At 37.3% G+C, this 15154-nt stretch overlaps 1 protein-coding gene across 1 annotated transcript in view; it reads right to left on the bottom strand.

Annotated features, from left to right (window-relative positions):
• LOC123529892 (cortactin-binding protein 2-like) overlaps positions 1 to 15154 on the bottom strand; it is a 70125-nt gene that overhangs the window by 52272 nt on the left and 2699 nt on the right. Inside the window, exon 2 of the mRNA XM_045310465.2 lies at positions 3598 to 3699. Coding sequence (XP_045166400.2) covers positions 3598 to 3699 — 102 coding nt within the window. The remainder of the gene's footprint in view (positions 1 to 3597; positions 3700 to 15154) is intronic.

Genomic DNA, 15154 nt, shown 5'->3' with positions numbered 1-15154 from the left:
CATGACATTCCTTACCCTGGAAGACTTAAATAACATTTAAAACCAATCTCATTAGATGCTGCTGAGGTATATTCATCTACATAAAATAAAGGGAGGTAATTTGTCATAAATTCAGTCAAAAGTTATCTGCCCTGATTGTCCAAGTCCATCTGATGGCATAAATGACATTTCAAATCAGTATCTTCATTGGTTACTGAGATAAAACCATTTTAATCTGAAACATAGGGATGTAATTTGACATAGAATCAGTCCATAGCTATCTACCCTGATTGTCTCAGTCCAACCATTGACAATAATGAAAGTTCAAATGAGTCCTATAAATACTTACTGAGATATATCCATTTTTATTAAAATCAGGGGAGGTAATCATGCATTGGTATATGCATGTTGAAGATACAGAGTACAAGCCTTTACAACAATATATTAAACAAGTTGTGTGCAAGTTTGGTTAAAATCAAATCATAAATGAAGCTGCTATTGTGCAGACAAGGTCAAAATTGCTAATTTTGGCCCTTTCAGGGGCCATAACTCTGGAACCCATTATGGGATCTGGCCGGTTCAAGAAAGGAACCAAGATCTTATGGTGACACAGGTTTTGTGCAAGTCTGATGAAATTCAAATCATAAATGAAGCTGCTATTGTGCAGACAAGGTCAAAATAGCTAATTCTGGTCCTATCAGGGGCCATAACTCTAGAACCCATTAGGGAATCTGGCCAGTTCAAAAAAGGAACCAAGATCTTATGGTGATACAAGTTGTGTGCAAGTTTGGTAAAATTCAAGTCATAAATAAAGCTGCTATTGTGCAGACAAAGTCAAAATAGCTAATTTTGGCCCTTTCAGGGGCCATTACTCTGGAACACATAACGGGATCTGGCAAGTTCAAGAAAGGAACCGAGATCTTATGGTGATACAAGTTGTGTGCATGTTTGGTTAAAATAAAATCATAAATGAAACCACTATCGTGCAGACAAGAAATTGTTGACGGATGGACGCACACACGGACGTACAGACTGATGACGGACAAAGGGTGATCACAAAAGCTCACCTTGTCACTATGTGACAGATGAGCTAAAAAGCCTACCTACCTACCCTATTTTTTTGACCAATGTTACCTGAACCACACATACATTTTTTAGCCCTAAGGAAAATGGACACTGTCAATTTTCAGTAATTCAAGGGCCATAACTCAAGAGTGACTGTGAATATCCAGCTGGTTGAGATATTATGCTCATAAACCTTGTAATCAAGTTTGGTGAATATTGGATGATTACTAGTTAGAGAGCTGACACTGTCAATTTAAACAATTTTAAGTAAAATTCAAGGGTAACTCAAGAGTGACTGTGAGTATCTAGCTGATTACCGGTATACAACTTGTCTGCGACATTATGACCAAAAGCACTGTGACTTAGTTTGTCATCATTGGATAAGAACTGCTCAAGTTAGAAAGCGGACACAGACAATTTCCCAATTTTCAGTAATTCATCGGCCATAACTCCAGAGACATGACTTGTGTTTATCAAACAAAACTGAGACATTATGCCCATAAATATTGTGACCAAGTTTAGTGAACACGGAATATGAACTAATGGAGAGCAGACACCGTCAATTATTGCAATCTTGAATAATTTAAGGGCTAAAACTCCACATCCACTGCAACAATCCACCTGGTTAATGTGGTTATGGAATCATGATCGTTGTACAACTGAATTTTAAAGTGTCTACTGACTTCAATATTATTATCATTTTTTTTGCGTTATATAGACAAATTTTGTTCATTATTTTGTAATCGCTATGTCGCAAAAAGCACATGCCCAGTCAGTCGTATATTCAGGAAGTTTCACTAGTCCTAGCCCGACTTGCACTCACCAATGTAAATGGACAAGTAAAAATTTACACCCCTGTAATGTGCAGATCTGTCTGACCAAAAATAAAGTTCAAGGCAAAATAAACAACACTTTTTGCAGAAACGAGAGGGCCATGATGGCCCTATTTCGCTCACCTGTTATCATTGCACTTGAGGACAAGAAGGTCCTCAGAAAAAATATCTAAGTCCAAAGGACAGGAACAACAAAGGGAAGGAATTTAACCAAAAAGAAAAAAAAAAATCTTACAAGGTATAGATATGTTAAAATACACCTAAAAATTTGAGGTACCATCCATGTTGTACCACAGAAAACTGGTCTCGTGTTTTCCCTACGGCCAATAATAAAAAAGTTACAAAAATAAGCTATTTATAGTAACATAAAAGGGAAGTAAGTAAAAAAAAAAAATATTGTAAGTGGACAAAAGAAGGATTTGCAAATAAATCTGTTGACTTAAATGAAATTTCAGATCAGTATCTTTTTAGTTATGGAGATATAACAATTTTAATTTGAAATAAAGGGAGGTAATTTGACATAAAATCAGTCCATAGTTATCTACCCTGATTGTCTCAGTCCAACTAATAACAATAATGAAATTTTAAATAAGTCCTGTAAGTACTTACTGATATAAATCCATTTTGATCACAATCAGGGGAGGTAATCAGATATAAAATAACTCTGGAACATATGAGTGGATCTGATTTGTCATGGAATCCAAGATTTATTGTTGTTGAAAATATTTTGGAAGTTTGTATCAAATAAAACCATAAATGAAGTCTCTATATGGCTGCAAAAGCCAAAATAGCCAATTTTGGACCTTTAAGGGGCTATAACTCTGGAACCCAGGAAGGAATCTGACCAGTTGAAGAAAGGAAGCAAGACCTTGTGGTGATACAAGTTGTGTGCAAGTATGGTTAAAATCAAATCATAAATGAAGCTGCTATTGTGCAGACAAGGTCGAAATAGCTAATTTTGGCCCTTTCAGGGGCCATAACTCTGGAACCCATTAAGGGATCTGGCCAGTTCAAGAAAGGAACTCAGATTTTATGGTGACACAAGTTTTGTGCAAGTTTGATTAAATTCAAATCATAAATGAAGCTGCTATTGTGCAGACAAGGCCAAAATAGCTAATTCTGGCCCTTTCAGGGGCCATCACTCTGGAACCCATAAAGGAATCTCGCCAGTTCAAGAAAGGAACCGAGATCTTATGGTGATACAAGTTGTGTGCAAGTTTGGTTAAAATCAAATCATAAATGAAGCTGCTATTGTGCAGACAAGGTCAAAATAGCTAATTCTGGCCCTTTCAGGGGCCATAACTCTGGAACCCATAAAGGAATCTGGCCAGTTCAAGAAGGGAACCAAGATCTTATGGTGATACAAGTTGTGTGCCAGTTTGGTAAAATTCAAATCATAAATAAAGCTGCTATTGTGCAGACAATGTCAAAATAGTTAATTTTGGCCCTTTCAGGGGCCATAACTCTGGAACCTATAATGGGATCTGGCCAGTTCAAGAAAGGAACCGTGAGCTTATGGTGATACAAGTTGTGTGCAAGTTTGGTTAAAATAAAATCATAAATGAAACCAGTATCGTGCAGACAAGAAATTGTTGACGGACGGACGCACGGACTGACGACGGACGAAGGGTGATCACAAAAGCCCACCTTGTCACTATGTGACAGATGAGCTAAAAAGACGGACTTGGTCATATCAATCATTCAATATGGGTATATTTACCTTTAGAGTTGCTATGACAACATCTCTAGCTTGAAGTTCTCCTTCCAGGTAACTAAGCAACTGTAACAGATCATTCCTGGACAAGTCCATCTTGGGGTGCCTCTGAAAATATTAAACGAAACAGCTAGTAAATGAAAGTATAACTTATTAACTAAGTACATACTATACACACATGACAGTTAAATGCTAATAAAAAAAGCTGTCTTTAAGCTTGATTTTTGACAGTAGTACTTTCAATACTAAAAAGCAGGGCTTCGGAAATTTGCCGGTTTGTCGGTTTTGGACCGATTTTTGACTTTTCAGACCGATTCGTGAAGTGAAAAAACGAAAAAAATCGGTCCCGTAAAAATGGAGAAAAGTATAAATTTAGGTCTGATATCTCAATACACGATCACCTGCCAAGTAGGAAATTGTTGGTCGCACCTTCAGATGTCACTTTGATAATCGGTCCGTAATTAGCGCGTGACGCAATCAGTGCTTGCGCGGCACATCCTTTAATGTTTGCAGACAGCCGACTGCGGTGTATTTAACATTTTTGACTGGTTTCCTAATGTTTCTGACTCGATCCAAATCATTTCGACGGGGATCCACTTCTTTTATTTAGGATCCGACGGATGGTTTATTTCAAAAGTCTATGTTTGATCACGGTAACAAACAAATGGTCGCTGTATTTAATCAAAGAGCTATAATTGTACATTATAGGTCTTTGATTTAATGACACATCACACGGAAAACCGATAAAAATAATTTTTATAATTACTTGATTTGAAAAAATTACATGATTCATTTGTTGGGGCTCCAGTTGAAACAAATGCAGAAAATCGCGCATTGCAACCCCACTGTACAAAAAAGAAAAAAAATGGACGGGCAACCACGAATGATAAAGAAAACCGGAGTGGCACTGTTTATCAAATCGGTCTTTTAAAAAACGTTTCAAAATGAAATTTTGTTTACATCAGAAGAGAACATATAACTTTATAAAATGTAGTTGCTTGTTGAAGTACAATGTAAGTGAAATGAAATATCCGTGGCCAACCCGCGTGACGTTTTGGTACTATACATGCGGGAAATTCGATCTCAGCGTTCAAATAACGTACACATTCGGTCCGCGGCAGAGTATTCTTTAAATACTGAGGCTGTTTAGCAGAGAATATGTGTCGTGTAACTCACTTTGACGCATTGTATTTTATAGAATTCCGTCAAAGAATGAGGAAACATCACAAAGTATCTGCCGTGTATACGGTATCGAAGTCACGTGCGTTGGCTTTTAGACTAGTTACGCACACGGTGTCAATGCCTCGTATTATCTCGGAAAAACATCGAAATTTAAACAAAGTAACGATCACACATAACACTGAATAACTGTCTTCATTGTATGGTAACGCGCGGTGACTGGTAACTCAGTTTTAATGCATAACATGCTTATTTCTTTACCCTATCACGTTTTACAAAATATGTAATATTGGGAATGCGGTGGGTGGGGTAGCGCCGATGTCCGGATTTTCGTTTCGGACCGATTGAGTTATCAAAATTTCCGGAGCCCTGCTAAAAAGATGCAAAAAATAACTAATGATATTTATCCTATATGGTTATCTTATAATAATGTAGTTCAGTAAGACTTGTATAGTGTTTGAAAGCATTTGATCCAAATACGTATTTCATCTATAATTCTTTTAAAATAGAAAATAGATAAAAAAAAAATTTCAAAATTTGTCTTTTGTATAAATTTGCTCAATGAAACATGAAGAAATAATTCAATAATTTCTAGTAATAAACATATGGCAGACCCTTTCCGATGATGTAGGCACTTTCCGGTCAATGCGTTTTATGTATTAATGTACTGCTTGTCTATAATTATTTTAACAAGAGGGCCATGAAGGCCCTGTATCGCTCACCTGACCTATTGACCTAAAGATCATCAAGATTAACATTCTGACCAAGTTTCATCAAGATATGTTCATAAATGTGGCCTCTACAGTGTTAACTAGCTTTTCTTTTGATTTGACCCCGTGACCTAGTTTTTGACCCAACATGACCCAGATTTGAACTTGACCTAAAGATCATCAAGTTTAACATTCTAAGTTTCATGAAGTTACAGTCATAAATGTGGCCTCTAGAGTGTTAACAAGCTTTTCCTTTGATTTGCCCCCATGACCTAATTCTTGACCCAACATGACCCAGATTCAAACCTGACCTAAAGATCATCAAGTTTAATATTCTGACTAAGTTTCATGAAGATATAGTCATAAATGTGGCCTCTACAGTGTTAACAAGCTTTTCCTTTGATTTAACCTAGTGACCTAGTTTTTGACCGAAGCTGACCCAGGTCTAAATTTGACCTAAAGAGCATCAAGATAAACATTCTGACCAAGTTTCTTTAAGATATGGTCATAAATGTGGCCTCTACAGTGTTAACTAGCTTTTCCTTTGATTTGACCAGGTGACCTAGTTTTTAATCCTACATGACCCAGATTCAAACTGGACCTTAAGATCATCAATATTAACATTCTGACCAAGTTTCATGAAGATATAGTCATAAATGCGGCCTCTACAGTGTTAACAAGCTTTTCCTTTGATTTGACCTGGTGACCTAGTTTTTGACCCCAGATGACCCAATATCGAACTCATCCAAGATTTTATGGAGGGTAACATTCTGACCAAGTTTCATTAAGAATGGGCCAAAAATGTGACCTCTAGAGTGTTAACAAGCTTTTCCTTTGATTTGACCTGGTGACCTAGTTTTTGACCCCAGATGACCGAATATCGAACTCGTCCAAGACTTTATGGAGGGTAACATTCTGGCCAAGTTTCATTAAGATTGGGTCAAAATTGTGACCTCTAGAGTGTTAACAAGCTTTTCCTTTGATTTGACCTGGTGACCTAGTTTTTGAACCCAGATGACCCAATATCGAACTCGTCCAAGATTTTATGGAGGGTAACATTCTGACCAAGTTTCATTAAGATTGGGCCAAAAATGTGACCTCTAGAGTGTTAACAGTCAAATTGTTGACGACGGACGGACGGACGGACGGACGGACGACGGACGACGACGGACGCCGGACACAGGGTGATCACTAAAGCTCACCTTTGAGCACTTCGTGCTCAGGTGAGCTAAAAATTGAAAATAGCTAATTTTTCGTAAGTCATTGTCTTTTATTTGTTGAAATAAAGAAATAATGAAATAATTTCAAGTAATTATCATATGGCAGGCCCTTTCCGATCAAGTTAGGCCTTTCTGATCAGCGTGTTTTATGCACTGATACCTACTTTGTCTACATTTCATAATTTAACAAGAATGTCACAATATACGCACAGCAAATTTCTTTACACTAGCACCTGTATTTGCAAATGAAATTTTAATTTTGTGGTAGTAATTATTGTAATTCTTTTGTTTTTCTAAATCCACATAAAAACTCCTTACCAGGTAGAGATACCTTAAAATACACCTAAAATTTGTAAGTAGCATCTATGTTGTACCACAGAAAAGTGGTCTTGGTTTTTCTCTACGGTCAATTATAAAAAAGTTACAATATAAGTTATTTATAGTAACAACTAAGGGAAGTTAATCTTAAAAAAAAAAATCCCCCCCCCCAAAAAAATTGTAAGTCCACACAAAAATCCTTACAAGGTAGAGATAGGTCGAAATACTCCTCAGAATTGGATGTAACATGCATGTTGTACTACAGAAAAGTGGTCTTGATTTTTCCCTACGACTAGTAATGAAAAAGTTACAATACAAGCTATTTATAGTCACAACAAAGGGAAGTAATTCTAAAGAAGGGACCTGCGCATGACACTTTGTCTCATGATGGTGTACAATTGTGCCAAGTTACATCAAAATCCCTCCATGCATGAAGAAGAAATGCTTCGGACAAAGTCATTCTTGTATCTGACCTTTGGCCTCTAAGTGTGACCTTGACCTTAGACCTAGGGACCTGGTTCTTGCGCAAGACACTCCATCTCGTGGTGGTGAACATTTGTGCCAAGTTATATCAAAATCCCTCCATGCATGAAGAAGAAATGCTCCAGACAAAGTTTTCATTCTTGTATCCTTTGACCTCTAAGTGTGACCTTGACCTTAGACCTAGAGACCTGGTTCTTGCGCATGACACTCCGTCTCATGATGGTGAACAATTGTGCCAAGTTTCATCAAAATCCCTCCATGCATGAAGAAGATATCCTCCTGACAAAGTCATTCTTGAATTTGACCTTTGACCTCAAAGTGTGACCTTGACCTTAGACCTAGGGACCTGGTTCTTACGCATGACACTCCGTCTCATGGTGAACAACTGTGCCAAGTTTCATCAAAATCCCTCCATGCATGAAGAAGATATGCTCCGAACAAAGTCTGTGGATAATTTCTTTTCAGAATGCATTGTCTTTATAAATGGCAAAAATGAAATATGAAGAAATAATTCAATAATTTCCACTAATAAACATATGACAGACCTTTTCCGATCATGTTAGGCCTTTCCAATCAGTGGAAAGTTTTTATTTAGGGGCCCAGACTGTCAAAAATAAATGTTTAACATTAAGTATATGAGCATTTTCTCCAACAATATAGGGGCCCAGTCCAAAATCTAGGGGTCATGGGCTACTGGGCCCCTGCTTATTTATATCCCTGCCCTCTCTGCCCCTGCCAGATATCAGCCAATATTTTTGGTAAGCGCGAGGTTAGCATGCCCTAAACACGTTTGAACCCCCAGTTTCCTTTATGTAGGTTACCGACCTTTCGAAGTCGGTGCCCCTATTTTCAACTTGTTTTCTGTCCGTCTTGAATTTAGTGTTGCGTATGTTGTCTTGTTTGTTGTTTTGCGTTTCTTACTTCTTTCTCCTCACTCCCCTATCACCCCCTCCCATCCTTTCCCCTTGCATTTGCACTCCCTTGCTTTGGTATCCCTTCCCCTTTTACTATGAACTACTTTTATGTGCCCACCTTAATTTTGGCTGCCGGAATCCTAAGGACTGGTGGTGCCCGATTGTTGTTTTTTCCTGCTTATGTGTGTGCGTGTGTGTGCTTGTGCATCTGTGTGTCTTGGGCGGTGCCCTGCAGTGTTGTTATATCTTACTTGTCTGTTTACCTATGTAAGTCAGTTGCGTGTGTGTGTTTGTCTTTTGTATGCAAGTGTCTGCGCTGCTGTAATTTACGTTGTAGGGTAAGTGTGATTAACGTTTGAATATTCACCCTTGTTTAACTTTCCCCTTCACCCCCGCCCCACTCCTTCCTCCCCACTTTTTCTCTATATTTTGCATAAAATTAAAATGCACTTGTTGGAATTTTGAAGCAACCCGTCTCTAATATTTTTCTGTCACAGCTTCTTTTTGTTATGGGCCTACTTTGCAAATGAGTGGCTCTCGGACTGTGCTTCCGAGAAATCTACCCTTACCCATGTTACCTATTATCTTTTTTAAAACACGAAAAATTGTTCGTTTCCGGTATCCCGTCCTTCCCTAATTTTTTGGCCCGACCCTCAATGTTTTTATGGCCTTGGAGAATATTTTTTTCAACTTTTTAACACAAAGTTGCAAAACTGCACTTTTTATGCTTTAAACATGACCAGTGATGTTAGAAATCAACTTACTGATGGTCTAAAGGCATTACCTCCTTATTTGCATTCATTTTTTGACACAAAAATAATTTCTGAAATGTCTCCCTTAATAAACAAGAGGACCATGATGGTCCTGAATCGCTCACCTCTTCTCACATGACCCAGTTTTGAGTATGACGTCGTTTTTTCTATTATTTGACATAGTGACCTAGTTTTTGAGCTCATGTGACCCAGTTTCGAACTTGACCTAGATATTATCAAGATAAAAATTCTGACCAATTTTCATGAAGATCCATTGAAAAATATGGTCTCTATAGAGGTCACAAGGTTTTTCTATTATTTGACCTATTGACCTAGTTTTCGAAGGTACGTGACCCTGTTTTGAATTTTATCTAGATATCATCAAGGTGAACATTCTCACTAATTTTCCTGAAGATCTCATGAAAAATATGGCCTATAGAGAGGTCACAAGGTTTTTCTATTTTTATAACTACTGGCCTAGTTTTTAACCGCATGTGACCCAGTTTCGAAACTGACCTAGATTTTATCAAGGTGAACATTCAGATCAATTTTCATGAAGATCCATTGAAAAATATGGCCTCTAGAGTGGTCACAAGGTTTTTTTATTATTTGACCTACTGACCTAGTTTTTTATGGCACCTGACCCAGTTTCAAATTTGACCAAGATATCATCAAGGTGAACATTCTGACCAATTTTTATGGAGATCCATTCATAAGTATGGCCTCTAGAGAGGTCACAACGTTTTTCTATTTTTAGATCTATTGACCTAGTTTTTTATGGCACCTGACCCAGTTTCAAATTTGACCAAGATATCATCAAGGTGAACATTCTGACCAATTTTTATGGAGATCCATTCATAAGTATGGCCTCTAGAGAGGTCACAACGTTTTTCTATTTTTAGATCTATTGACCTAGTTTTTGACCGCACATGACCTGTATGAATTTTCATACAGATCCCATGAAAAATATGGCCTTAAGAGAGGTCACAAGGTTTTTCTATTATTTGACCTACTGACCTAGTTTCTGAAGGCACGTGACCCACTTTCAAACTTGACCTAGATATCATCAAGATGACGTTCAGACCAACTTTCATATAGATCCCATGAAAAATATGGCCTCTAGAGAGGTCACAAGGTTTTTCTATTATTTGACCTACTGACCTAGTTTTTGATGGCACGTGACCCATTTTTGAATTTGACCTAGATATCATCAAGGTGAACATTCTGACCAATTTTCATGAAGATCTCATGAAACATATGGCCTCTAGAGAGGTCACAAGGTTTTTCTATTTTTAGACCTACTGACCTAGTTTTTGACCGCACGTGACCCAGTTTCAAACTTGACCTAGATATCATCAAGGTGAACATTCTGACCAATTTTCATGAAGATCTTGTGTAATATATGGCCTCTAGAGAGGTCACAAGGTTTTTCTATTTTTAGACCTACTGACCTAGTTTTTGATGGCACGTGACCCAGTTTCGAACTTGACCTAGATATCATCAAGATGAACATTCTGACCAACTTTCATAAAGATCCCATGAAAAATGTGACCTCTAGAGTGGTCACAAGCAAAAGTTTACGGACGCACGGACACACGGACGGACGACGGACACCGCGCAATCACAAAAGCTCACCTTGTCACTTTGTGACAGGTGAGCTAAAAAAAGAATAATAATAAAAAAAAAATTCTGACCTACCTACCCTAATTTTTTTTTAGCATGTAACCGCAAACAAAGATTTTTTTTAGGCCTTAGTAATGAATTCCGATCACTTCGTTAGTTTTGCAGACGGCATGTTAGATACCCTCTCTTTCGAATCACGAGTTACATCAAAATTATAAAAAAGACAGCATATTCTAATTAGAACCTGTCACTAATTGTTTCATTGACTCAATTAAAGAAACGGAAATGGAATTAATCTGATCGCCGAGAGCAACAAAGTGTAAATGGTATTTTTCCATTACGCAAATTATGTCACACGTGCTTCCGCAATGGAAAATTACCAGCGTTACGTTTTAATCCCATCAGTGCTCGAATAAACAATGATAAATGGGTTTCCTCACATCGCTTGCTGAATTTACATAAATGACATGTCATGCTTATTAGTGTTATTTCTAGAGCGACGCAGCGGGGCGTCCCGCCCTGCCCTTTTTTACTGCCGCCACGCTGCCCTTAAAATGTGCCCTCCTGCCTTTCATGCTTTGATCTTCTGCTAAATCCCGCCAATTTCCCTGTTGACATGCCTCGCCAAAACTAATTGATAAAGAGAATGGATCCAGTGTAATGTCAAAAAGGCGTTCGTAAGCAGCCAGCTGATTACAGAGTACGCGAAAAGTGCCCTGTAAGATTTCTTTGTGCCAAACATAAATTAGACCGTTGTTTAGTATGATAATAAGTATATATCAATGCAGTTTGATTCTACTGAAATTTCAACTAGAAAGTGCACATTTTTTAATGAATATAGAAAGAAAAATTAAGTTTTAGAATGTCTGTTTACGAGTCTTATTACACCCGATGTCGTATGCAATTTTTCAATAATTCCTTGAAAAAGCCGACTGTCAGTGTATTTTTTTATGATAAGAAACCAGGGTTCGAATTTAAGCTCGCATACTCGCGAAATGCGAGTGCAAATTTCAAACTGCGAGGTGAGATTTCAGACACCAGCATTTTTTTGCGAGTGAAATTTTTTGGCCGAATAATGTGCATTTCTAACGGTCGTCTCGATCTTACACTGTTCTTTCTTTAACAACTCGCGGTCATTGCAGCGCATTGTCATTTGCAGAACGAATTTTGGAGCACTCTTTCATCTTTCATCGTAAACGGAAGTTTACACTCGATACATGTCCCGTGCGCATGTCTTTTCAACTGTGACAAGTACCTGCGCTAATTTTGATCAATGTTGGCAAAAAGCCGGTCAGTATGAGTATTGACCAGGCCGGCGGTCAATACTGGTTAAAACCGGTCAATACTGGTCAATACCGGTCAATACTGGTCGATTCAATACTTTGGTCACTCTTGGGTGGTCAATACTGGTTTATTCAACACTTTTACATAATGCACATTAACAGATTAGAACAGACTGTAAGAGTAATGTAAAAATATTTAAGCAATTTGAATAATACAGAATTTTGTTTATTAAAAAGTATAGTGGTCAATGCTGGTCGATTCAGTTTCGGTCCTTGGCAGTGTATCCTGGTCAGGCTCAGTTCTGGACAATATACTTAGACTGGTCAGTGGTCAATTCTAGTTTATTCAATGCTATCTTCAATTTATCTATTATCTAATTCAATTTATCTTCTTATAGTGATCCTTTATTTTGAATTAATTAAAAAAAAATATTACTATAAAATACACTCATTGAAATGGACAGTACTGGTCAATTCAAATTTTAGTCCTACACTGTATCCCTGATCAACACATATAGTGGTCAATACTGGTCATTTGAATACTTTGATTGCATAACTTATTTTTTTTTAGATAAAGTTACCATGTTCAAGCATCCATTAATACAGTGGGATTATTGATCATGACAGCTAATTAGTGACTAGATAGACAGGCCTGCAATATATAATCTTTTGTATATTGTAAGACAGGGTGTCAATTAGGCAATGTGACAATTGCTATCAAAACACAATTAAACCATTTCCATGAAAGGGTCCAGTTGTTCACAGCAATTTTCATTGGATTATATTCCAGTAAAAATAATTAGATTTAACACTTGTGAATCAAACACTTAACAGCTACAGTTTATGAAATACGGTACTTTCTACAAATGAAGTTCAGTTAAATCAGCAGTTTAATGACCAGTATCAACCAGTACTGACAAATCAACCACTTTAACTAATTTGGGAGTATTGATTTAGTTCTTTAATTAAACAAAATATAATGCATGCAGGCCTTTTTTTATGCTGATTTTAAGGCCGAAATTCGGCCCCATTCCCCAATCTAAAAAGTATACTTTTTTCCCCACCTTGGCCAAAAATTCCCCATGCAAAAAAAATGAAATTAATAGTTTTGATTTTCAGTCCTGATTTTAACAACTTTTCAGCAAATATATTCCTCCAAACAATGATTTCGCGACGTAAATTTCCCCTCCAAAAGGGACCTGGTACCCTTCCCCAAATTTACAAAAAAAGGGCTGGCATGCAAACACCTTCATCAAGTCCCAAATGCTCTTAACAGTCATTATTTAAATTGTTCATAAACTCTGCAAAATATCTTAACAGTATTGACTAAATAACCAGTATTGACCAATCGACCAGTATTGACTGGTATTGACCACTTCAGGGAGTATTGACCGGGGCGGTTTTATCCGGTTAAAACCGCTGGTTAAAACTGGGGGCGGTTTTAACCGCCCAACATTGATTTTGATGATGATTACCGCATCCGGTGGGTTTTTTGGTAATCTATAATAAGTTACTATTTACATAGCGCAGATATGATTGGCTTGATTCGTCACATGGATGTTTGTGTTAATGTTGTAATAAAGTGACAAGTCGCGGAAAATGCAAGTTGTTTTTTCATTTAGCAAGTTAAAAAAAATACCACTTGCGAAAAAATGCAAGTAGAAAATCTGGCTAAATTCGAACCCTGGAAACATCAAAATTTGAAGAAATATCTCTGGTTTAAGGGCAGTGCTCCAGCTAGGATTAAAAAAGGGCAAGGTGCTGGCACTGAAAAGGGCACTTCTGGGGTGGTGGTCGGTCCGGGACCGTGCTCCCCCGGCAGGGGTCCTGAAATAAGCTGTCCGAGTTGTCCGATTCGTGGATTCCTCGGTCCGGACAAGCAGTTTTTAGAAGCTGGGTTGTCCGGGGACAAGTAAAATTTCCGTGGTAAACATTTTATAAAAACGAAACTAATCGGCGTCATCTGTGATTTCCGCATGCCTAAAGGTAATATCTAATCTGTTTGTGATCATTTATGACCCTTAAATTATCAACACAGCCATTTATAGACACGTGGACTGGTTTACTACATTTAATGATCATTATTGGAAAATTAAACCGTGAAGTTGAAAATGAGTGCCAGTCTGGGGATTCCCGTTATCTACTTTCATTTTTGATTTTCAGAAAATCCATTATCTAGGTTACGCTATGTAAAAAAGTTTAGTAGCCAAAATTTGTGGCTTAATTTTTCGAGTCGATTGTTTTGACACTTAACAACTCGGACAGCTTATTTCTGGACCCCTGAAAGACCAGTGCAGTATTCAGTGAGGGTAGACGTTCTAATTAGGCATACTGAGCTTATTTTTGTCAATGGCATGTGTTCAAGTGTTCTTAATTATTCTCTACTCACTAAACTTGCTAGTCATAACATATTTTCAAGTGGATGATCTAGTCACTAAGCTTGCTAGTTATAACATATTTTCAAAAGGATGGTTCTAGTCATAACATAAAAACTTTATATAAGTTAAAATAGAAGTCAACAGAAGTGTATGTTTGTATTATTAGTTTATTCAGTAATGATAATGCTGATCCTTCCCTTTTTAAACTAAAAAGTACGGACAAGTTCTTCTTTGGTACGGACAAGTGGATTTGTGGGCCCAACTTGTCCGTGGACAAGTAGACTCTGAAAATATTTCAGGACCCCTGCCCGGGATAATATAACTGGTCCATGCATACAGTGCATTTTAACATACTTTAGGCATGGAATTTGGTATAATTTAGGCATGTTTTTTGGCACACTTTAGGTATGGTCTTTTAATAGGCTATGTCTGTCATCTCTAATGCACCTATTTATTAACTAAAAATTCTGCTGTTTGTATTTTACTTGGCATTGATTTTCAACTTGTAACATTTCTTTGTAATTGCATACTGAATAACAATATCTATGTGTTTAGGCCTATTTTACTTGTTACAATTTCAGTACACATCTTCTCCATGTAGGCTACCTGATATTTATAAATTTATACCTGTAACATATTATATACAGAAAATAAAGTTTAAACTTCCACATAAATAAATGAAATCGGGCAAAGTTTTTAACTT

The sequence above is a fragment of the Mercenaria mercenaria genome, chromosome 13, assembly GCF_021730395.1.
Source record: "Mercenaria mercenaria strain notata chromosome 13, MADL_Memer_1, whole genome shotgun sequence".
In the NCBI taxonomy this organism is placed as follows: Eukaryota; Metazoa; Mollusca; class Bivalvia; order Venerida; family Veneridae; genus Mercenaria; species Mercenaria mercenaria.
The sequence above is the reverse complement of the archived record's forward strand: the minus strand, read 5'-3'. Positions and strand labels throughout refer to the sequence as shown.